Source organism: Cinclus cinclus, chromosome 7, assembly GCF_963662255.1.
Source record: "Cinclus cinclus chromosome 7, bCinCin1.1, whole genome shotgun sequence".
In the NCBI taxonomy this organism is placed as follows: Eukaryota; Metazoa; Chordata; class Aves; order Passeriformes; family Cinclidae; genus Cinclus; species Cinclus cinclus.
The window spans coordinates 20,986,682-21,010,736 of NC_085052.1; the positions used below are offsets into that span (position 1 = coordinate 20,986,682).

Below are 24,055 nucleotides of genomic sequence, written 5' to 3' on the forward strand. Positions count from 1 at the left end.
ATAATGCAAAGAATAAAATTTAAATTTTGTATGGGCAAAAAATTGCACCAATGTAAGTGAAATAGCAAAGCAAACTCTTAATACCAACACTTCCCAAATACAAGTCCAGGTTTTGGTCCTGTAGGCAGGAAAAATTATAGGAGGCCACCAAAAATTTCCACCTGTTTTATACCGTAATCTGCCTGTAGTAACTGTACGTATTTGAGCCACCAGATGAGCCTTTTATAATGATCAGATAACACTTTTCATGTGCATAAACAGTCATGTGCATAAACATGCGTATTTCAGCCATAAGTCAGTACACACAAACCTAAATACAAAGCAATTATTTTTAATCAAAGAGCTTTGCTCATGCTCAAGTCCCACAAATGACTAAATATGTGGGGTTTATTAAGTTTGCATATTTCCATTAAACAGAATTTAGCAGATTATTAGACATGGACTGAATGCTGCTCGCAATTTCCAGATCCTGCACACTGCTGTCCAGAAGGACTTTTATCTATTCTCGTTATTGCTGATCCACAGTATGTGAAGGAGATACTGCTAGACATGCATATGTGAAAAATGGTACCTGCTGTACAACCAATACCAAACAACATAAGCTACTCTTACAGTGCACAATTAAAGTAATTTAAAACACTCATTACTGCTGAAAGACTGATACTGTAATTATGTCTTGCATGCCAATAGCTTAATTTGATTTTCTGTTATTGAGCCTACTGGTATATCTCTTTCCAAACCAAGTGGGATTGTACAACACTGAAGTTAGTGATTTCTACAATGGGAGATCCAATACACACAAAGAAATACAGTTTCCATCACACTAAACGAGAACAGTAAACAAATAGAATAAAAAAAAAACCCTCTGAGCTGAAGGTGTTTCTAAGATTTCTTAGCCCTGCACAAAATCTGCTTTTCATAGGTTTTTAGGCCTACTTGTAGCTGTCCCTGTAGCTCCAACCATGACAACGCTGGTGCAAGTCACAAAGAGAGCCCTGATCACACCAGCCTTACTGATTTAATTGCTCTTTCTATAAGTCCCTGTGTCTGCGAGTAGGAGTGGCTGTGTTCAAACACTGCACAGAAAACACATTGTTTGCCCTGGAACACTTCAGAGCGCAACTTCATCAGACAGGGACATTGATTTATAACTTAAAATAGCAGCACAAGGATAAAAACACCTACAACCCAGCAATAACTTTCCAAATCCGAACTTGTGCTGGTTTATCGAAGCAAGTAAGAAGTGCAGAGCGTAACTCCTTACTCACGTTTTATTTTACTACCACGGGTACAGCCAGTGGCACAGGACACCGCGCCCGAGGGCGGGCAGCGCTCGTACCCTGAGCCGCGCTGGGCGGGGCGGCCACGCTCCCGCTACGGCAAAGTGGTGGTTTAAGTTCCTCTCTGACTGCACGGTACTCCTCTCTGGACTCCAAGTGTACCTAAACAAGCTCCCGCTGGTACCACCAGTCAGAGCGATAAAACCCAAGCCGAGGTTCACTCTCCCCGTACGTGCCACCCCTCAGGCCGCCGCCGCCTCAGCGTTGTCCGGCCGCGTCCCCTCAGCTCCTGAGGGGAGCGGGACAGCAGGGACAGCCCTCCCCAACTGGAGCGGAGCGCGGGCGGGAACCGACGCCTGCAGCTTCTTGCCACTTTCCCTCAGCTTGGGCGGAAGCGTGTGGGGGCGCGCCCAGGGCGAGCCGCACAGGGCCGGCTGTGGGGAGAACGCAGTCCCCGCACAAAGCGGCGGGCCCCAAGCAGCGTCCGGGGACAGCGGATCCGGCCAGGAGCACCACCTCCCCTCGGCCAGCGCCGTCCCAGCCGGGCCCAGCCCCACACGCCCGGCTAGGCGGTCACGCTCCGCCTCGGCCAACGGAGCGAACTTGCGCTGGGCGTGGCGGCGCAGGAGTCCCACCGCCCTCGCCCCCCACTATCCCGGCACCCTGGCATTAATCGTCTCCTTATATGGACACCACAATGTCTGACGTCATCTGGGCTCTGGGAAACCAGCGCCCGCGCAACCAAGCTTGGCTGGGAAGGCGGATGGTGCGGGAAAGGCGGGGGGTGGAGGGGGAAGGAGGCTCTGGAATGTTGATGGACGCGGCGTTGCGCCACTGGGAGCGGTGGCCCCGGCTCGGCCATTGGGAGAGGCGGTCGGGGGCGGGAGCCGCGGGAGGGGCGGACTGTGGCGCTTGAAAAGCCGCCGCTTGGCTGAGGAGCGGCGCCAGTGCGGGGTGGGCGCTGCCGGTGGGTGGTTGGAGGGCAGCGAGTTCGAGTCCCGCCTCCAGGAGACCGAGCCGGCAGCCGCTTCCCTGTGTACCGCACTCCGCTCCGGCGCGAGGGGAGCTCGCAGTGGTTGTTTGGTTTCCTATTCTTGTTCCTTTTCCTCTTTGCGCGGAGGCCGCGGCTTTTTCTGTGGGGCGCCAGCCCGCAGGGACAGAGTTTGCCGGGAGTTTGTGCAGAGTTCGGGCCCCGGCCCCCCCCCGCCGCCGCCATGCCCGTCTTTCACACGCGCACCATCGAGAGCATCCTGGAGCCGGTGGCCCAGCAGATCTCCCACCTGGTCATCATGCACGAGGAGGGGGAGGTGGACGGAAAGGCCATCCCGGACCTCACCGCCCCCGTGTCGGCCGTGCAGGCCGCTGTCAGCAACCTGGTGCGGGTGAGTAGCGGCGGCCGGCCCGCCTACTCCGCGCTTTCTCCTGGGAGCGACTTCGGCCGCCGTGGCTAACTCGGGCGTCCGGCGGCGCCCGCTCCCTGCGGGCTGTGGCGGACAGGTGTCCCGGCCCCCGCCCGCCAGGACCGGCTGGGCGCGGTGCCGGGGCCCGGGAAGGGGTTAAGTTGGAAGGCTGGCTGGACCTCTGTGGCTCCCGCCTGGAAGCCGCCTTCGTCTGTTCCCGCTCCGGCCAGCGAAGGAGCCGCGAGAGCCGTGCTGGGCAGCGGCGAGTTGTCTCAACGGCGAGTTGCTCGGCGTCTCGGAGCAGGAAGCCTTTGCCCACCTGAGGAGCGGCATCGCATTAAAGTGCAGTTCGCGTGGTAATTGCTGCCGTTCATGCCCGCTCCGAAACGCCTCATAGATGGTTCTGATACGCTGTGTGGTTCTTTTGCTGCCTAGGAAACTCCTATTTTAAGTGTATGCACTATAAAAGGCAAAATAGTTACTTGTCGTGAGCCTATCCAGAGAATCCCAAACCCAACCAATAACAAAGCCCAAACCTCCCTGGCATTTGGGTTTCATTTTTAAACTGGTGGAGGCTGGCCGTTCCTTATCAGTGCTGGAGTTGAGGCGGGCCAGACCTGTGGCTTCAGGCAAAGTCTGGAGCTGTAAATTGTTCTTGTTATGTAGCCTCGAGTATGACTTACTTTTTGCCTGTGGGAAGCTAAAGGTGGTGGAAATTTGTCCTGAGTCTCTCGACCTGTTGAAAGCAGTTATACATAGCTTGTCTCTTTAAGATCTGAGTACTTGCAGTATGGATACTGCAGTATGAGAAGTGCAAGTGACTAATGCATTTGAAATGTTCTAGTCGTATTAGCACTTTTATAGTCAACAAAAGAATAACGATCTCTTGTAAGGCAGAAATATTTTCTTTTATATAGAAAGCAGTGTGACGTTGCCTACTCTTCTACTGCATTAAGAATTACCTGGTAATACTTACCTTGCACCATTGTTAAGCTTGTTTCCAGATACTGAGTTCATTTTTGAGCATCACAAGTTACTTGCTTATTTTGAATCCTGTAAAATTCTGAATTAATTCCTGGCATGAAATACCCATTGCCAGTGAATTTTGCTTTAAAATGAATAGCTATGCAAGTTAAAATATTGTGTCACTGTTAACCAACGTTTTAGTGCTCTGAAATCATGAGGCTTGTGGGCATAAGAAGCTGTCAAGATGACTAATGTCCGTGATGTGTTAGTAACGTTTTGGCTTGTAGTACTTGCTGCTGCTAGAATAACTTGCCACTTTGAGGTTTTGCAGTTAACTACAGTGTAACTTAACTAGGTCCCTTGGTCTCCATGACTGTAAATATTACAGACTTTCTAGAATACTTGTGCTTCTTGCTGACTATAGCATTCATCTTTTTATGAAGAACAGTCATTCTGCAACAATTCACTGATGTGATAATAGGTGTTTTGTCTGTAAGGGTGTGAAGTCTGTGTGTACGAAATACTTTTCCTTGAAAGGAAGATGTTGGTGTAATGCTTTGCTTTTCTGAGCTAACCCTGTAACACTGGGTCATGTGACTGTTTTCCCCACAGCACCTTTCTCTCAAAAGAGACTTGCTCTGAAAAAGTCTCATTTATCAGAGAAATGCAGCAACAAAATTGGTTTCCTTCTGTTGGCTCTTCTTTTATTTTGGACTGTTTTGGAAGCCTCTGTTTTTCTCTTCTTATCTGCTAGTTAGATAAATGAACGATTGTTGAATTATTTTTTCTGTTCACAAAGAGCAAATAGAAGTGGTGTAATCTGAGGTGTTAGTTACCAGGAAGATGCCCTGATCTGTTAAAATACAGCTTTGTCTACATTAGGAAAAATGCGGAATTAAAGTTGTTCCCTATCTAGAGCTCTGTTTTCAGTGCATTACTCTGAAGTGTAAAGGTGATTTGTATCGTTTCACCGGAGCAGGAGAATTTGTGCAGGCAGGTTTTTGAATTGTGAGCCTTGTGGTGGCTTCCCAGGTGACAGCAAAGATGGAATTATCAGTGCAACCAAGAGAGAAATGCAGCTGCTGGCTCAGTGTTGCTTGCTGTCTGCTCAGGGTTCTTAGTGTGGTGTGAGTATCACAACATACATAAAGAAAAGTACTGAGGAAGTTCTTTAGTGATAAATTTTTATATACAGCAGCACTACTCTCCATCTGCCCAGCCTGTTACAGTAAGGATTCTGCAGTTTGGAGAATGCAGCATTTAATTGATTTAACTGTCATGTCTGTACGTAATCCCTGGTAGCAGTATTTGAAGTTTTCAGATCCATTCTTGTGGAAGGCCTAGATGTACTGTGAGGGGAAATGGGCTAGGAAATGACTATATGGCTATAAGGAAGGACCTATGTCCCAAAAACTTGAACATTCCTGAGATGGAGTTAGCACAATACACTATTCAAGATGGACCAGAGGTTTGAGAGTCTTATGTTAGGACTATTAGATTAGTCAAAAGGGTGGTCCTCCTCCTAAATACCCTGACTAGAGACCTCTAACTTTGGCATGCATTTCTGTATTTTCTGTCATTAATGGTTATGCTATATTTTAAGGTTTGCCTGTAGCCATCATCAATTGCATGGCTTTTTTTTAATGTAAAGTTTGTACACTCAAGTAGATCTATCATAGAGATACATCCTTTCAGAAACTAATTGTAAAGTAATCCTGGAGAAGAAATAGTCCAAGTTATTGTTGAAGTTTATGAAATATCAATCTTAATCATTCCTGTAGTGAAGTACCAAGGAAAGACTTGGTATTCTGTTCATGATGTGTGACAGTTTGCTTCCACTGCATCTAATTATTCTGTTGGGGCATAGCTTTTGCACAATAATTTTCAAAATGTTTTGAACTATTTTGATTAAACTTATTAACTAAAGTTTTCTTAACTGTGCAAAAATATAATGTGGAGGTAAGCATCAGAAACTTTTTTTACACAGATCAACTTTGGCTGGAGCCAGGAATTTGAGGGTGAGGCTTCAGATACCACAAGATGATGAATATACTAAATTGGTCCTCCTTTTAACTGAAAGTGTTCATGTTTGCAGTGGCTTATATTTATAATGGATATGTGCCTCTTATGGAAGGTTGGCACATAGTATTTCTTTTAGCTAAAAGATGTGACAGTGTAAGCCAACAGAAGAGGTGCTGGTGGTGGGTAATAGTCAAGGATACCTAATAGGTATGGAGTAATTTTGAGCTTGCTAGATGTCCCATTAGTTCAGAGGAGAGTGAAATGAAATTTTGAGTTTTAACTAGTCAAAATTCCCAGGGAGGAAACACCATTGTGGTGGTTTTCTAGTTGCTTCAGGCTTTGTTTTTTTTCCCCTAATTGTTTGGTTTTCTTGGTTTTGTTTTGTTTTTTTTTGGTTTTTTTTTGGTTTTTTTTTTTTTTTTTTTATAACTCATCAGACTTAGCCTATTTTAAAGGCAGGGATTTTTATCAAGGATGGCTGATAATGATGCAGAAATGGTAAGCCAGTCACACACATTATATATATGGTTTTATTTCATGGAGGAGGAGAAAATTGCTACTTTGCAGTAGTGAATTTATGAGCATATATGTTCAGACCAATGTTATATTATTGCCAAACAGAGAAAGAAAATTCTACTCTGTTGTAAGCTCCATACTGCCTTGTATGAATTCAGGCATTTTGTCAGTACAGGCATAGCCCACTCTGGTCACTTCTCTCTGTTTCAGGCAGAGCTGCCTCAGAGCAGTGTTGCTGTTGTTCTGCCAAATACCAACAGCACCATGGGTGAAGCTGCTGAGTTTGACAGATTGGGTTGTAGTTCTCTGCATGAAAATTAAGGTAGTAGAGGGGACTTGGGAAGCACACAGTCTAAAATACTGGAGCAGGCTCAGCAGCTCATGGAGGTGTTGGTTTTTCTGAGTCTGGACTGTGGAACCAGGTCAATGGTCTGAAAGATCTGACCTTCTTTACCTCAGACCAATTGCTTGAGACTTAGCCTGTTTTCATGTCCTTCATGTTTATATAGGTTGGGCTGTCTGAGCAAAGTGATACTTCTATGAATTGCTCATAATGGAACATTTAACACACTAATGGTAACAAATGAAGTTATTGAGATCCTTCAGAACAGAGATCTGCTCTAAAAAAACAGTGCTTGTCTATTTGATGATGCAACTTCTGCCATTCAATCCTCTGCACTGTCCTTTTATATGGGAGTTGGTTTCATAAGTGTATATATGCATCCAGTTTCTATTATATTATTTTTTAATGGGAAAAAATTGCCTTCCTCTCTATTAAATTGCTGATGACCACATTTTTCAAGAAGGTGGTATTGTTGGATGCTGTGATATGGCTTTATTTACCTACTGAGGTTTGGAGGCTTATGAAATACTACTGATACTTTTCTGTATCTCAGTTACTGTGACTGACTAGGTCAGGCTAATCATCAGGAAGGGTCTCTTAGATTATAAATCTGCTGTCTCATAGTCAGGGTTTATCAGACATTTCCTTTAAGTAGGTCTGGGCCAAGTTCTATTTTAAAATGTAAATAAATCCAGTCTAGAGTAAGCCTGACTGGAGATTGTACTGGATGGGAAGAAGGCCCTGTAGTACTGGGTCAAAGTCTTGTGTGTCAAAGGTTTTTGTGACTTCCTGAAGTTGTGAGGTCAGTCTCTTTTAAACTACCACCAGCTGAAGCCCACCCCATCTAGGCACAACTAAAACAACCCAGATAACTCTTAAAACAGATGGAACTTGATACCAGTACTTTGGCAGAGACAAAAAGTTTAAACCAAACAAAAAGTTATCTGTGGGGGTGTTGCATTTAGGACAGCTGCTATAGTTGCAGTACCTTATCTTAGCAGAGGAAGAAGCAGCAATCACCTGAAGTCACAGGCATGTTCTGTCTGTGTATCCATGGGCCTCTGACAGATGAGAAGCTGCCTGGGGGTTGCAGAGCTGTTTGGGAAAGGCTATCCATCTTCCCTGGACAGGCTGTAAATTGCCTACTGACACCTGCAAACCACCAGCTTGGAAATCACCTGTTTAAATGAATTTGTGAAGAATGCAGCCTGCCTTGAAATCTTGGTCATGATTCCAGCAGCAAAAGTTAAATACACGGATCAACACCTGAGTGAGGAGAAATGGTCTGACTGTTGAGGAGAGTGGATGGTAAAACAGCTTTATCATCCTAAATTTTCTTTTGGCATAACTGACTTGCCTGTAACTCAGGTTACGAAGTGGAGTGAGGTGTTGTGAGCAGCTTAGTGTTTCTCTTTCTTGAGGGGAATAATTAGCTTGCAATATGTTTATATATCTTGGAGAAGGATGGAGAAGACAGGAAAAAGATAAGCTTTGTTCCTTGCAGAATTTTCTGCCCAGCACAAAAGATGACTCTCAAGGGGGTTGTGATTTTTGCATTTTTCCTTGATGTTTGTAACTTGTCATGGGATATATATAGATCTGTGCCTCTCTATTTCCAGTTTATTATATTGTTACATTTTGAAGCTGAAAGAAATGGTCAAAAGAGCAAATCATCTGAACTTTACAGAACTCAAACTTAGTGACAAGTGCATGAGCTCTAGAATAGGCTTGAAGGTCTGATGAATGTCTTTTCACTACAGCTTTCTAGGTGTTATCTATGAGTAGTAGCAAACTGATTAGTGTTTTACAAATAATGAAAATTTAATTTAAAAAAATTAGAACATTCTTCTTCAGTGTACAGCAGTTTCTTCAGCAATCATTTGCCATATTGTGGGAACTGTGGCCATATGCTCCGAGAAAGTGGATAAACCCCATTAGGGTGTGTGTATAGGAGGGGCTGGGAGAAGAGTGATTAATCAGACAAAGCAGTTGTGAAATAACAAAAGCACATCATAAACTTCTTTCTTGCTTTTATCTGTTAGGAATAGTCTTTGCACATGTGATTAATTAGTATCTGATTTGAATGAAGTAAGATCTTTGTTCTGTCACTGTGTTTGGATATTTCATTTATTCCAGTCTCCTCCATCAGCTTTAAAAGGAATGCTTTGTTTTCTCTTCCTTTAAATATACATAGAGGTGGTGAATGTCTCCTCATATGCAGCTTGCTTTTTTTTTTTTTTTTTTTTTTTGGACATAGTCTTTAAGTGGCAGTTGGACTAAAAAGTTCCATATGCCAAGAACCTGGTGAATACCGCTCCTACTTTGAAAAACTTACTAAATGCTTTTTTTTCTGCACAAGTCAATCATACCAGTGTGGGAGGAGTTAAACCTGTGTTAAGGACCAGTGTTTTTAGCAATTTATTCTTCCTGGTGTTTTGTAACTTTAGAGAGTGCTGTAATTTTGCTTTGGACTTTGAAACAAGAAGATATTTTTCTCCACATAGTGATATTGGCTTGTAGATGTGGAATTCCTTTTAGAGGTTAATAAAAAATTAACTGAGCAAAATATGGTTCAGAAATGTGTATGTGTACCTTCAGAACACAGAGCAATTTGGAAGTGTTTTCCCCTTCCCAATATAGTTGCAATTTGGATGAAACAAATCTGAGAGGACTGGATGGGGGATGGATCCAAGCAGTGGTTTGAAAATGTGTTAGCGGATGTGGTCTCAATTCTAGTTACTGGAAATGATGCCAATTGGTTTTTCAAAGGAGCGAGTAGGCCAATCCTAGTCTGTTCTTGTCTTGAGTACTGCTTAATTTTGGTGGCTTTGCATTCAGTGAAGACTAGCTTTTTATCCCTGTTTCTCTGTTGAAGACTTTTTTCTCCTAAGCTCCTGTTTCTGACTGCATTGTCTTATGAAGTCTTACTGGCTTGATGCTACTCACACTGACAAGCAAGTCAGACTGGCAAACTAGACCTTAAGAAATACTGCAATGTAATATTTCTTTCTTTTGTGGTACAAATTATGTTCCATCACTTGCTCAGTCAAATGCTGAGAAGCAGTTCTTGATACAGAACGTCTCTGCAGCCACAGTTCTTAATTTGTGCAAATTGATAGGCTTCCTGACATTTATCTTTAAACACAGCCATAGGAGTATTGTTATTGAATTTGAACAATAATGTAACTGTATAACTGTTAAATTTTATCTGCTACATTAAGTGTAATGTTTAATTGTATACTTTCTTCCTTAATTTTTATGGTGAGAGGTGAGAGAGCATTAACTTTAAATGTTGTCCTGTAATTGGAGTCTAGAGTAACAACTTGTGTTGAGCCATGGAAATAGACCAGATGAATGAATATTGCAGCTACCTTAATTTCAGAAGATACTTTGTGGATACAGCAAATGAAGGCTGGATCTTCTTTTCAGTTACAGATATTTCACCAATAAATATCTCTTCCAAACACAAGCCTAGTGTCCCAGTGGCTCAAAACTGAACTGGGGAATGGGGGAGTGGCCCTATGTGTGCAACACTTGGAAGTAGATCTAGTTTGTCTTTGGAGTAAATCAGGCCCTAGTGCATATATAAGGATGTGAGAGACTTAGAGAATCAATAGAGACTTAGAGTCAATAGAGGGGGCAAACCTTTCCTTTGCTTACTTTCCTATAGAGTGTACTGAGGTATGACTTTTACTTGCCCAAATCCTGAGACTGGAACCAAAGATTTGTGTCAAAATACATTGAACAACTCACTTTATAACATATCTCTTATTCAGAAGTCAGTATTATTCTGATGCTTCAGGAGAGCAATTTACAACATAAATAATGAACAACGATAACAGTAGTGGCTACTGAAGGGAGACAAAAGCTGAAAACCAAAAACCTCTTCATTATCAAAGCCTGTGCAGAGTTTCTGAAACTGTTATCTCATTGACTCTTAGTTGATGATGATATCAAGCATTTACTTTCGCTGAAGAAACATGTTTGAACAGTTTCCCAGTATTCTGACTTCATGGGTAGGGTAGGAAACTGATGATTCATTTTGGTTTTCTTCAGTAAAGAATGGAGAAAAGAAACAAGCTGTTTCTGTTGGTGTTGGATACTTATGAAGAGACCTATTGTAATAATGTTGCATTGCAGTTTACATCCATGGTTACACCCACAGAAGAACAAATGTAACTCGAGTTTCTTTCAGCAAATGCAAATTTTCCTTGTGCCAGGCTCTCAGGGTGTCTTGGGGACCTGGGATTGCTGAAGACAGATATTCTCAGGAAAGACAGAGGTAAAGAAGTCTTTGAGTACATGATTTTTTGTGGTGTGGTCAGACACCCACACCTGTCCCACAGTAGGCTCACATTTTACCTAGTCTTTATTTTGCTGCTGTATTTACGCAAGCATTTTTTGTTGTCTTTCATGCCCCTCACTAGGTTCAACTCTAGATACACTTTGGGATGGACCCTATCCTTGCATGCTCAGGTGATGTCACTGTTCCTTCTAGCAGGAACACTGCTTGTTCAGGCAGGCCTCCTGCCACTTTTCCTTGTCTTCCAGCTTGGAGTAGGTGATCTTTGAAAATCAGCCAGCTCTCCAGAATTTCTTTCTAGGACTGTATTCTATGTAATTTCTTCAGTTAGGTCCCTGAAGAAGCTAAAGCTGGTTCTGAAGCTCAGGCTCTGATTTGTCTAGTTCTTTTCCTTCCAGGATTTGTAATTCTACCATCTAATTGTCACTTCATCTGTCATTGGCATTCCCAGTCAATTCTTCCCTAAGAGCAGAGCACCTCCTGCCTTTGGTTCCTCAGTCTGTATCTGCCAATGAAAGATAATTGGAACTCAGTTTGTGAAAAGTACAGGCAAGCAGCTTTCATATTAAACCATTTTTTTTTTGTGATGGCTGAAGAAGGTTTAATTTCAGCAAGTATCATGCTTAATCTTTGTCCTCAGGTACATAGGGTGCATAGATAAAATTATGAATAACAGAGCTGAGAAAGTACTGCTTTGGTAAACTTCACAAGCTTCATATTCAGATATCTTTGTGTATGCAGCTTAAAATGTTTGGGTATGTTGCAGCTGTTCTGATCTCATTGCTCAATGTTTAACTTGCATTTGTAGGAATAGTAAAATATAATGGTATTCAATTTGAACTTCATTTTAGTAGCTGAACCTTAGCATGAACTAGACACAAGCCTGCCCTTCCTTAAATGCTGAAAAGCATGCAAGAAAACGGCTATGGTCATTAGTTTCATAAATGAGTATATTCACAGAAGTGCTCTAGTAGCAGTATGAGAATAGTAGTAGTAGAATAGTAGTGAGTTCTTCACCTCTGAACTGATGAGAGGCATTCTGGTCACCTTAGTTCATTGTGTGGTGGCAAACTAGTGAGTGTTCTCAGCCTTTCTTTTTGAATGGGTGCATCAAAATGGGAAACTTGTTAAAGGCTGAGCCAGGGAAGTGCCTATCAACTTCCCTGCCCATTCTTGTCTTTCAGCCATTTGCCAGCTATCAGCTCTTTAGTTTCAGAAGTCTGACTCTTCTGTCAAGCAGGGAGCTGTTAAAAGCTGTCATCTAGAACTTACTTCAGCTAAGTTGCTTCTTCTCCTGTCTTCCAAACTTTCCCTGGATTTGGAAGAGGCTGCATATTGCAACTGTTTTAGATGAAGGAAGCATTAATAAAACTTCCCTTAACACAGGTTTTGCTTTGTTCACCTGTACAAATACTTGCCAGAAGGAGCAGAGACTGACTTCAACTAGACTGGTAGTCAGTACATGTGAGATACAGATGTGTTGTGAGCTGTGAGCATTCTTGAGTGGATATTTTTCCTGGTAGCCACAAGTTTCCAGTTAGAACAAATGGACTTAGAAATGATACTTGACTGTTCATAGGCAATGAATGGTTAAGCTCTTCAGTGCAAAATGGGATATAGTAATACATACCTGAGTGGAAAAAATCAATGTGTTAATTGTATGCAACCTGGCATATTCAACCTTCCTATTTAAACTCTGGAAACCTTGTAAGTTGCTAACAGACATTCATGTACTTGCTTAGGGGAGGTTTTTAATGCTGAAGTGTGTGATGTGCTGAATGTTTATCTGAAGCATTATCACTACAAAAAGATTGCTGCATCAAGCACCCAGATGGAAGTTACTGGAAGTTTTAACTTGTTTTGGTGTGCCTGTTTGCTATCAAAATCATGGGGTTTTGGTAATTTTGTAATTTTTGTAATTACACAAGGTGCTTCACATTTCAATCTCTGATGTGTATACAGGGGTCTATTTGCCCTTCAGCTAAGTCTTCAAAAGCTTCTGTTTTTACACTTGATAAGAAGTTTTCTTCCAAGTGTTGAGTGGGCTCTGCTTCCACTTTTTCAAATTACTGCATAACCAAGTTTTTAGGTGAGCTAACAAATTAAACTGAGTAATGTTTGGACTACAGTAAAAATCACTTCCATGAGCCTAGCTGTCTTTGCAGCTTTTGCAGGACAATAGTTGTGCTGAATAACAGATAGATAAATGGGGTTTCCTCTTGAACTACAGTAGTAGCAAAAAGGTCACTTTTATTTAGCTTGCCCTGTTACAATGACAAAAAAATGAATTGTGAAAGGCTAGTAATTGTCAAACCACTTGCTTAACTGTAGCAAGTGAAGTGCTCTTCGAGTCTGCCACACCTATAAAATACTTCCTTTTTCTCGAAAAAATCAAAGCATGGTGAGTGGGAACCTCAGTAAATTTTAGGTAGGTTTCACCTAGACTTCAATTTTTTCTCAGTAAAAGAACTTAATAGCATGGCATTTCTTTAATTTCTTTTCAGTTCATGCTGGCAAAACCTGTATTCTTTGGCTCTCAGACTAGATTCCACTGGCACTTGAGCTGTCAGACCAGTGGAGCCCAGCCCTGTGCCCATGCAGCAGGAAGACAGGAATGCATCTTTCTATTTAGTATTTTTTTTTTTCCTCCTCTTCCCAGCTTGATGATTGTAGTTCAAAGCCATGGAATAGAAAGTGTTTTATTTGTCAAGTCCAAGTAAATTTCTTGCATAACAACTTTGCTCTGGCAATTTGGAGGGGGGCTGGGGGTTATAGTTGGAATATCTGGCCTGTTCTCCAATCACTCAGAGTAGTGGAGTTTTGCGACCCTGAAGTAGTCACTAACAGTAAAAAAACAATCTGCTGCAGATTTTTACATAGCTGACTTGCACTTTTTTTAGTCCAGAACTGCAAACTTCTCTGCATGTGGCTTTTTACTTAAAAGCATCACCAAAATATTTAAAGCTGACCTGGTTACTGTATGGCAATGGACGTAATAAACTGAAGGCATTTGTAAACTTGATGGCTCTAGCATTTGCTTTCACAACTGAATGTAATTCCTTTCTCCAGATAGATTTTCCTGTTAGCTTGCTAGATGGTCCAAACCCTTTTATTTCTATTTAACATAGCATAATGATTGTTCAGAAAAGTTGTTCTCTTCTGTTCTGTTGCTATTACATTTTGAACACTTTCCTCAAATAGGACAAAATGTTGGGAACAAGTGTAGCTTCCTGTTATGGGAGTTGGTTTTAGTTCGATTTGCAGAAGTACTGATGTTTCTTTTCCTATGTTATCATAGCTAGTACTAAAAGTTAATCTCTAATATATTTATTTCAACAAGATTTCAAGACTTTTTCATTAACGTCTGTTAAGCTTGTAAGAGGATTTTAACAGTTAGAAATGGGTGGCCCTTTAATATATTTTTCCTGTTGTGGAGTTGATTTGTCAACCTTCTTGTTAATGTGACACTGTTGTATGTGAAATGGATGATATTGTGTGTTTGTAGAGTGCCTGGCACAATGGAGTTCTAAAATGCTAACAAATTGCAGTGAAGAAGAAAAAAAAAGCTGTTGTTGTAAAGAAGTTGAGCTTTCTCATGTCTCTTTTTGATTAAATGTCAAATTTAAATATTTGTTTTTAAGACAAGATAGAGGCTTTACTTCTCTACATGACCAGATTTGGTCCTTTTATATCCAAGAGATGAACCTAGGCTTTGACCAACTTTGCTGATCATGGGAACTTAGGCTAAAATTGTTTCTTTAGTTATGTATTTATGTGGCACTGGACTGTAACCTTCAAGTTTCTTGGTTATATTGCCTAATTTTCCCTCATGGTTTCAAGAGAGAATTGAGTATAGCTCTAATGTGAAGCCACTACTGATAAAGCCTGTCCATCTTGTCAGGCATGTGCAGAATCCACTGCCTGCAATAACAGGGCCAAACAAATCCATTGATATAAAGAATTGCTACAGATTTCAGTATTATGTGAGCTAGGCTTTCCTGTAGGGACTGCAAGGGTAGGAATAATGCTTTTGTTATGTTTTAATTGGGTGGATGTAGAGAAATGGTGGAAAATAGGTTTTAACAGCTGTATGCTAACCGTAAAAGTTGCTAAGAGTAAATTCTGCTTTAGATGAATGGATGAGAGAGGAATTAGGTCTGTAGAGCGAATTAAATGTTAAAAATTCTCAACAGAATCAGTGACAACTAGGAATTGGATTACACTACTCCTATTGGTTGTGTCATCCCTTAGTAGAAGACTTTGACTACACTGGTAAGGTTTGCTTCTATGCCATATTTTATAAGCTTTTACAACAAAAACCATCAACCCTTAGTCTCTTTAAAATAGATTGTTTTTCAGTATGAGTCAAAGAAATAGCAAATGCTAGTGAAATTGGTTGGTTTTAAGGCTTTTGTTGTGATAGTGGTTTGTTATATGAAGATACAGTGAGCTTAAGATTTTAAAATTAATTTTAGTAGCTGAATGAGTCTCTAACTTGGAATTAAGGCTGCATCAGACACTACTTTATTTGATTTTTAGTATTCTCTATCAGCTCTTTCTGCTTTTTAATACTTTGCAGATTCTTTGTGGTGACTGCAGATAAGTGGTATCTTCTACATGCTGAATTCCTTGCAGAGCTGGTATAAGTGATCTTGAGCACTGAAAGCAAAATCAAGCTGAAAAATAATCACATGATACCAAGTTTCTGACACACATTTTCAATGGTGCTGTAAATCAGTGCTGTCCCTTGGAAAACAGCTTACCATATCTAGTTAAGTTCTCTTTAATGTAACTAGATACTGTCGTAGCTAATTAAAAGATTGCATTTAACATGTGAGCAATGATTTACACTATGCACTTAGTGCATAGTAGAATTATCTGTTAATCAAGTAAAGTGGGACTTATGAAAACAACTTGTCCAATATGCTACAAAAGGTGGATAATTGCTATAAAACACTGTGTAGCATGTATCTTGCTGGTCAAGATACGTTTGCTGTGGCAGAGCTTATGCCAGAAGATCTAATGCTGTGAGTTTCTGTTGCTGCAGTCATATATTAGTCAGCACATGAAGATATTTTCAATATATTAAAAACATAGTGAAAAATACTTCTTTATTAGTAAAGGAATTCTAGATGAGTGGTTTTTTTCTTTCGTAGCTGATATAGTCAGTTACTACAGCAGTAAGTTTTAGATGCAGAACAGTAGAGAGAAACTGTACTACTGTTTTATATGAAAGTTACTCAAGAAGTAATTGAGAACACATTTTGTCTTTTCTTTTTTTCTCAGCTTCTTGAATATCTGTGCCAACATGTGGATAAGTGGAATACTAATTTATGTTGTGATCTGTGTAACAAGCAAGTTATTTTATCCATCTGATGAGGGAAAAAACAGACTGGGTACGCTCAGCTATAAGTTGGGTTGGTTTAGAGATGCTGCAGTACAATCTTTATCTGTATCAGAATTACAGGTTCTTGTAGGCAGCCCTGTTGTATCTGGAACCAAATCTGCCTTCTGTTTGATATGATCTGCACACTTCCTATGGTGACACTTCTCGCTGTTACTCTCTTGTCAGCAGAGCCAAAAAGCCTCAAGATTTGTAAGCTTTCTGGATGCTTCTACTTGACTCAACACTTGGAATGCTGTGAGGACAGGATACATCTCAGTTACTGGGGCAGGACAGAGATCCTCATCCACCAAAATCTTCTGCAACGTGCAAATATTAGAATATTGTCCACGATGGTGGAAATCTACCAGCAGAATCATGGTGTTTGGTTTCTTGTTATTCAGACAAGCATCTGAATAATGAGAACTTAGCTCCAAAAAAGTCATATTTCAGTACAGTGCTAATATGTATGTATACCTGCAGCAGGATTTATGTTAAGAAGTGCTCTGAAACTCTTGAAACTCTGAGTACATGGAAATGAGCTGGGGGAGGTTTTGGAGTCTGCATGCTGTTTGGTATGTGGTGCTGTCTTTAGACTTTCTTGTAAAGGTAGCTGTTTGCAGCTATCAATCTCATTTGTAGATTACAGTTGCTATATCTTATTTTTCCTGGTGAGTTTTGTAAATGCCTAAGGGTCACAGATGACTTATATGAATTGTTATTTGACTGAAGTAGAGTTATAATGTCCTGTAGTAATTTTTACTTGAAGTACTGGTTTGGAAAAAGACTTATTTTGATAAAAGAAATAATTTCCAAATTATAATAGTTCTGTGAAAAATACCACATAATGTGTTTACTTAACTTCTGTTAAGTTAATCGTGTCATTAGCCAAACCATCCAGGCCTTAGCTCTGTACTGGTAACAGAGTTAGTAGGTACTAGCAGCATGAAGAAGCATTTTGGTATCCAAGTGATGTTGCTTTCTATTTTCCATGTGGTTCTTGTTTCATAGTTCTGTATTTTATGTGAACAGCAGGATTTCCTTAGCCTTAAGCCAGTTAAATTTTTCTTAATTGTCAATGCGGACAGGTAGGGTCAGTTTGCTGCTGTTGGGGACCAGGTGGCTGGTGTGTTCTAATTTGTTTCCCAGATGACTTTGGAGTTGTACACTGTTATGGCTGGAATGCAGTCTCCAGGGCAATCATGAGAAAACCAGGAGTCAGGACACAGCTTCCATGGTGGCTGAAAGGACAAGTGGATAGGCTCTGATTCAGCAGTCTCTTTAGTGTCATGCCTGGTTTCAAGCAGGAGTCACGAGGAGAATTTAGCTGCAAGTTTCTTTGGACTTTTTTCCTTCTCTAATTGCATTGGCCTATTCCCCTACAGAGAAGTAGAAAACGCTAAAGCTTTCTAAACCATTGGTAAACTGACTAATAGCAAGTGACATATCAATCCAATTTATAATTCAAAGAAAGATGAGTGGAATGATGAAGAAATTGGAAACTTGCTTTGTTAAAGGCTTCTGACAGCTTTTGAAGGAAAAACAAAGGTTTGCTTTTAAAACAAGTTGTAGCTTAAGACTCACTTTTTTTAGTTGTATAAAAAGAAAACTGTGAGATTGTGAGGAGTGATTTGTAAACCTGTTCCCTTTGGTTTTTCTAAGTAGACTTCAACATTGCTTGACTTTTCTGTTCAGAGTTTGCAGAAGTCCTGTCTTAAGTGGAAGCTGGATGTATATGACAATTTCTAAGTGACTTGTAAGTTCAGATGAGACAAAGTAATTTTATTTTGTACCCCAAAGCTGTTTGACTTGCATCTGAAAGTTTGATGCTACGCTGCTATGCCAGGATGTACATAATCCTGTTTTGACAGATTTATCACATGGATTATGGCAGCCCAGGGTTAGGGCATGATAAACATTTGCTCCAACACCTGAAATGTAAATGAGCTGAACAAAATAGACTCGAATACCAACAACTGGATCCCCTTGACAGTGTAAGTAAAGACAGTGTGGGTTGCAATCAAAACAGTGTGATGGACAAGAACAAAGGTAAACAGCCAAGTCCTGTTTTGCTTCTCTTTCCTGCCAGAGCTTCTTCCAAACACTTTCCATGTAACTGAGATCTGATGACTGGTTTCATAAGAGGAAAACTGAACAACTGTAAAGTATTTACTGAGCCCTTGCCACTTCTGAAGCCACCGAGACAAACTGGTCTCTGAATCAGTGTGGGATAAAGAGCCTCCTTTCTAGGCCTTCAGTGGGCAAGCCTTGTCCAAGGAGTGTATTCTGAAAGGTATAGGATTCACAAATGGCTATCATGAATCTCAGTCATCACTTTTCTTATGTTGTCATGTGCGAGTAAGACCCCTCAGTATGGAACCTGAATTAAAAATTATTTCATGAAGATTTAGTTCTCTCTGCCCACATGGCGTTTTTTTTTTCAGTCCAGACTGAAATAAATGTCATGTATGCCAGCAAGGAGTTAGCATAAATTTGGTGTAACTTAGGCTTGCTTCTAGCTCAACTTGATTCTTTGTTCCTAGATCTAGGTCAGTTTTAATTTTTTAAAATGTAGGGTGTGTGAAAAGTACTGGTAATTCCATTTAGAGATGGATTCTAGATGTGGCTGTGCAATATAGACTGTTGTCACTGCAGAATTAAAGCAAATACTTAATTTTATTTTTTCAGGACAAGCATCTAAGAAATTGGCAAAGAAGTTGCAGGGAACTTGATAGGACTGAACTGGTGAATAAGACATTTTTGATTTGAGATTTAATGCTCCTACTATCATGTCACAGTCCTTCATGAAAGTTTGTAAGACATAGAAGAATGCATAAAGCAGGGAGTGGATTTTTATTGAGTTGTCCTCTGGTGAAGTTGCTTTTACAGCATATGGACCTAGATCACTTTGTGTGGCACTTGGGTTTGTCAAGCAAAACTCATACTGTAGCTTATTTCTTCAGGGAGATGTGGTGATAACAACCAGAGCTGTTGTGTGTTCACTGGATGATGATGATGGAATATTTTTAGGTTCCTTGCTAAAATGACAGATGTTTTAAATTAAGCTTGTGGAACATTGCAAGAACTCGTTCTTCTAAGGTCATCTTCCCTTTTAACAGGGGAAATCATAGAAGCTGTGACAAAAATGTCCCTTCTAGCACTTGGCTAATTGTCAAACTGGTATTGTCAACAGAGGGAATCAGAAGAATCTTTGTTTAAAAAATAAAGTAAAATTACCCTTAAACAATAAAATTTGGACTCCCATCTTAATTGTGTGTTCTATTTGATATGATATGTGCAATTTTTACTTTCAATCTGAAGATGTAAAAAGGGCTAGATATAACTGAGGGCTTGTCTGTTTAAACAAACTTACAGAATTGCAGAAGACGAAATTATTTCTCTTCTTCACTGAACAGCTGTTTTTTGTTATATCTAGCAGGCTAAGAAGGGCAAGGGACCTTGTCTTATTTTTCCTGCAGTAGAAGCAGACATAACAAAGCTGAAAAACTGCTTATAAGGAAGAAACTTGGCCTGATGAAAACCTTTTCCTTTTCTTCTGTGAGGAAAATTCTCCACATCAGAAAGCTTCAAGCATACTGGCTTTTTTACTAATCAGTGGCAAATAGGACTTGCAGGAGACTTACAAATGAGGTTAAAAGCTAAATGCAGTAGGAAATTGCCATCTCTTCCTCCTGCTTTGTAGCTACATTCCTAGAAAGTTTTTCAGCAGCTGTATGTGCCCTCTGAATTTTGTCCCCCATTTCCTTTACATTTCTTGACTTGTCTGCCGCTTGTTCCATGCTTTTTTGAGCAGGGAGCAAGAAGCAAGGTTGCTCATTCTTTATTCTACTGATTTGTCTCTAATCTCCAGAGTTTGGAAATTAATATGGATGGGTAGAAGTTGTAATTAGGAAACTGTCTTGGTAAGATTTGCTTGAGAACTCTCATTACTCTGTAATGTGCAGTGTTGAAATTACGGTTATTCTAGTGTGTTAGGGCAGTTTCTTTGGAACCATGAGTAAGTGCCACTCCAATACTGTATAATAGCAGAAGCTTCTATATCACTGTCACTTCCCAATAAGTTAAGGAAAGATAATCTTAGGAGGTTAAGAATATCTAAAACCCATGTAGGAATCCTGACATTTTTTCTACGTGTGTAACTAGAAATGATTGTTTCTCAGATGGTGGTTTTATATTAGCATGAAGCTGGACAGGCTACCTATCTGAAATAAGGAATGTGTAGATACTACATCTTCAAGGCCAAAAAAAGAAAAAAACTCCTGGTTTTCTTGGTATTGGATTGTGGAGAGGGTAGTTGTTACTGTGTATTGCACTGCAGTGTGTATAAAACTTGCTTAGGCCCTTTCGAGTTTAATCTGAAGAAACAGGATCTTGTGACAACTAAGTAGGAAACAAAGCAACATAAATGCCTAACCACAAACTAGAAGTGCAAACCCACTAAACTTTGAGGGTATATATTTTTACACATGACTGTGTCTTCATGTTTTGAGACTTTTCCTGTTAAATGTTACGTAGAATACATTTGTTTCCTATATGCCATTTCTCTATTTCTATACCTTGGCTACAACTGCAAGAGCAATAACTGGGAAAGTTAAATAACACCTATACAAACAAAGCTTTATATTTAAACAGATTCAGGAGTGCATTCTGTGTTGGTGCTTAAAGCAAAGTTGAAAGTCCTTTTTACTAGAAAGGTAGTGGACCTTTTTAATGGAGGCATCATCGAAGCTGCTTGAAATCTTGTATCCCTTCAGTGCTGAGTATGTGGATGGGCCTGGAAGAGAAATATCATTAGGATTTAGGACAGTTTTTTGAGGTTAAAAGTCTCTACAGAAAACCCCCAAACAACAGAGGAGGAGTGGATGCTTATCCTGTATGTTACTTCCATTTGAAGACTAAAAATAACTACAGCTACTTTGCTGGCTATAGTAAAATAAGTCTACATATCTATGTGCATCTATAGACATATAAAGTAGATATATCTGCCTAAAAGTAGTTGATACTCCTTCTTTGACTGCTGATCTATCCCTTTATAGAAGATACCTTTCCTTTCTAGATTGAGTGATGAAATGCTTTTTGTATGGTCTAATACACTTGGCCAATATAAAATACCAATGGCTACAGTGACCTTCAACTTGAAGTGCCCCCCACATTGTAAGCTTATTTTTGTTTTTGCATTCTTTTAAGTTATACTTTTTTCAATATATTGAACTACATGCAGGTTGGTACAGCTGCAGGAAAATAAACATTGAAGGCATGGTTCTTGTAAATAAAGTATTGCTCTTCATTTTCACCTGGTAAGACTCTTTAATGATGTATAATCCAGAGTTACTGGGAATTAATTTTTGGTGTTATTTTGATCATACTCATATCCGTGCCAACTTGTGAGACATAAAGAATGTGTTTCTTGAGTGCATTGGAAATAATTAGAATAAAGCAGGCATACTGTCTGGTGGGTCATGAGATACATTTAGAATCACACTCCTGAGGCATTGCCATGAAGCAACACTGCACTAGGACAGTGCATGACTTGGTGAACCTACTGTGAACACAAGGGACAGAAACCTACCATAAAATTCAAGATCTTTAACTTTTTTTTTGCTTTTTGATTACTTTTAAGTATCTGTGTGATGAATTCTGAGTGTAGTACTAATACATAAAAAAAGATTTGGTAGGTTAGGCTGAGTTTATTTGAAGCAAGTAAAATACTTAGGCCAATGTACTTCTGTGAAGTTCCTCTGAAAAGGAGCAGGCCAGGACACAGTTTTTGGCAAGCAGCAAAAATTTGCAAGGAAATAGAGGTTCTGGAAGGCTGTACAGCATTAGAATTGGCAAGTGCTCTGCATACTGACACACTACATCTTCTGTCTAAACCCAGTGAATCTTTAAGCACCAGCTGATCAGGGATTTTCAGGGCTATCTTGTCTAGCTTGAGCAGGTCTGGCAGCTCTTAACATAAGTGGTGTCTGGTTTAAAGACCTTCTGCTTTGTGATGCCTTCCTGAATAGCTTATTCAGCTGGAAAATACAGCGAACAAAGGAGCTGGAAATAGTTTGTCAAGTTGGTGATCTCACAGTTCAGAGAGTCAGCTACCAATTATAAAGACTTCTATTGTATAACACAAGAGCTAGTATATAGAAAACTCCAGCTCTTACTCTCTTTCTTTATTGGGTCCTGCATAATTATTCTTTGTCTAAAGGGTGGTGTGGATGTAGGGTGTATTCTCAGTAGTTAACTACATTTTTCTAATAGAATAAGTTGCTGGAAAAAGAAGGGTAATTTCTTTTTAGCTTTGAATTTGATTTCTGACTTGTAGAGATTAGGACAGAGGGAAATCTTAAGAGACTGTTTTTATGACTAAGTGCAGGAAAAAACAGTATTGTTTCTATGAAGACTAGGAAGAGGGAGAAGTGTCTGTTGGTGTGAACCCATTTAATTTAGTAGAGATGTTGATAGGGAAGAAGGTATGATTTCAAAAGCATTAAGTTAAGCACAGTGTATAGTGGTCTCAAAAGCAGACACAGCAATGAGAACCTGATGAAAGGAGCTGTCATTAGTACAAAGCATTTTGTTATTTAACTATTTGCTTTTATCTGGCCTTGATATTTAAATTTTGATTCTTAAGTATGTCTTTTTTCTCTTGCAGGTTGGAAAAGAGACTGTGCAGACAACAGAAGACCAGATCTTGAAAAGGGATATGCCACCAGCATTTATCAAGTAAACTAATTTTATTGTAAATCTTGTATTGTGCATACAGGAAACATGTTCCAGTGTCAGGAACAACCTCTTTGGCAGCAGGAATTTTTCTTGTTACGTTCTGTATATATGAGCACGTATATATGGTATTTCTTCCTTTAAAAATAATACCAGAAAATAATAATAGGATAATAATGGTAATTATCTGTGCTCCTGTAGGTTTGCCTAAAGTGTCAGAGACAATGTGGTGTCTCAATATTTTTCTATTTATTTGGCTGATGGGAAAGGGTCAGTTTGTCAGTACAGGCAGCTGACAGCATAACTGCCCAGAAATCTAAGACATTTGAAGAGCAGTGACTTAATTCAGGCCACGTAAATCAACACGAACATGTTCATGAAAACATGAACATTTATGGTAGGCAGTGAATAAGGATTTAATTTATTGCACTGTAGGTTGACAAAATGAATAATTAAAATAATGCTTAGGACCAGGTGATATTAACATATGAGTTCAAGAATGGAATAGCTGAACTACTAGTGAAGCAGTCTGTCACTTGAGACTACCAGTATGTCAATCAAAGTAACTTTGAGAAACTTGAGAAAGTCTGAGAAACTTTCTAGGGAAATCTGAGGAACAGGAGATGTGTAGGTCTGATGTACTTTTGGAATAAATGATTAGAAATTCTGTATTCAAGAACAGAGACAGCTCACCTATATATAGTGTTCTGTGGGTAAATAGACAGTGTTTCTGCAGAGGGAAATTCTGCCTTACAAATTTTGTGGTGTTCTTAGAAATATCACAAACAGGGGAAAAGGTAGTCCAGGTAATACAGTATGCACTGATTTCCAAACTTGGCAGGGTCTAGAGGTTTTTTTTAAGAAGGTGAAGCAGCTGCAGGGTAACTGCAAAAATTTTTGTGTGAAAAAGAGAAAATTGAAAGTGGATGAAAAGATTGATTAACCTGATAATGGCAGGAGGAAATCAGTAGGACTGTGGAGCTCTCAGTTGGGATTGTGCTTTTTACCATGTTAATAAGTGTTCTGGAGACCAGGCTGACTTGTGAGGCAAAAATACTTAGTGATGACCCCAAGTCTTAAGCAGTGCAGAGGTGTTAATGGATGACT

The 24,055-nt window shown here is 40.0% G+C and overlaps 1 protein-coding gene across 3 annotated transcripts in view; it reads left to right on the plus strand.

The window, feature by feature from the left end:
* The first annotated feature begins 2,236 nt into the window (after positions 1-2,236).
* VCL (vinculin) overlaps positions 2,237-24,055 on the plus strand; it is a 64,634-nt gene continuing 42,815 nt past the window's right edge. For all 3 annotated transcript variants that reach the window (XM_062496679.1, XM_062496678.1, XM_062496680.1), the window contains exons 1-2: positions 2,237-2,662; positions 22,881-22,951. In XM_062496679.1, coding sequence (XP_062352663.1) covers positions 2,495-2,662; positions 22,881-22,951 — 239 coding nt within the window. In that variant the 5' untranslated portion in view covers positions 2,237-2,494. The remainder of the gene's footprint in view (positions 2,663-22,880; positions 22,952-24,055) is intronic.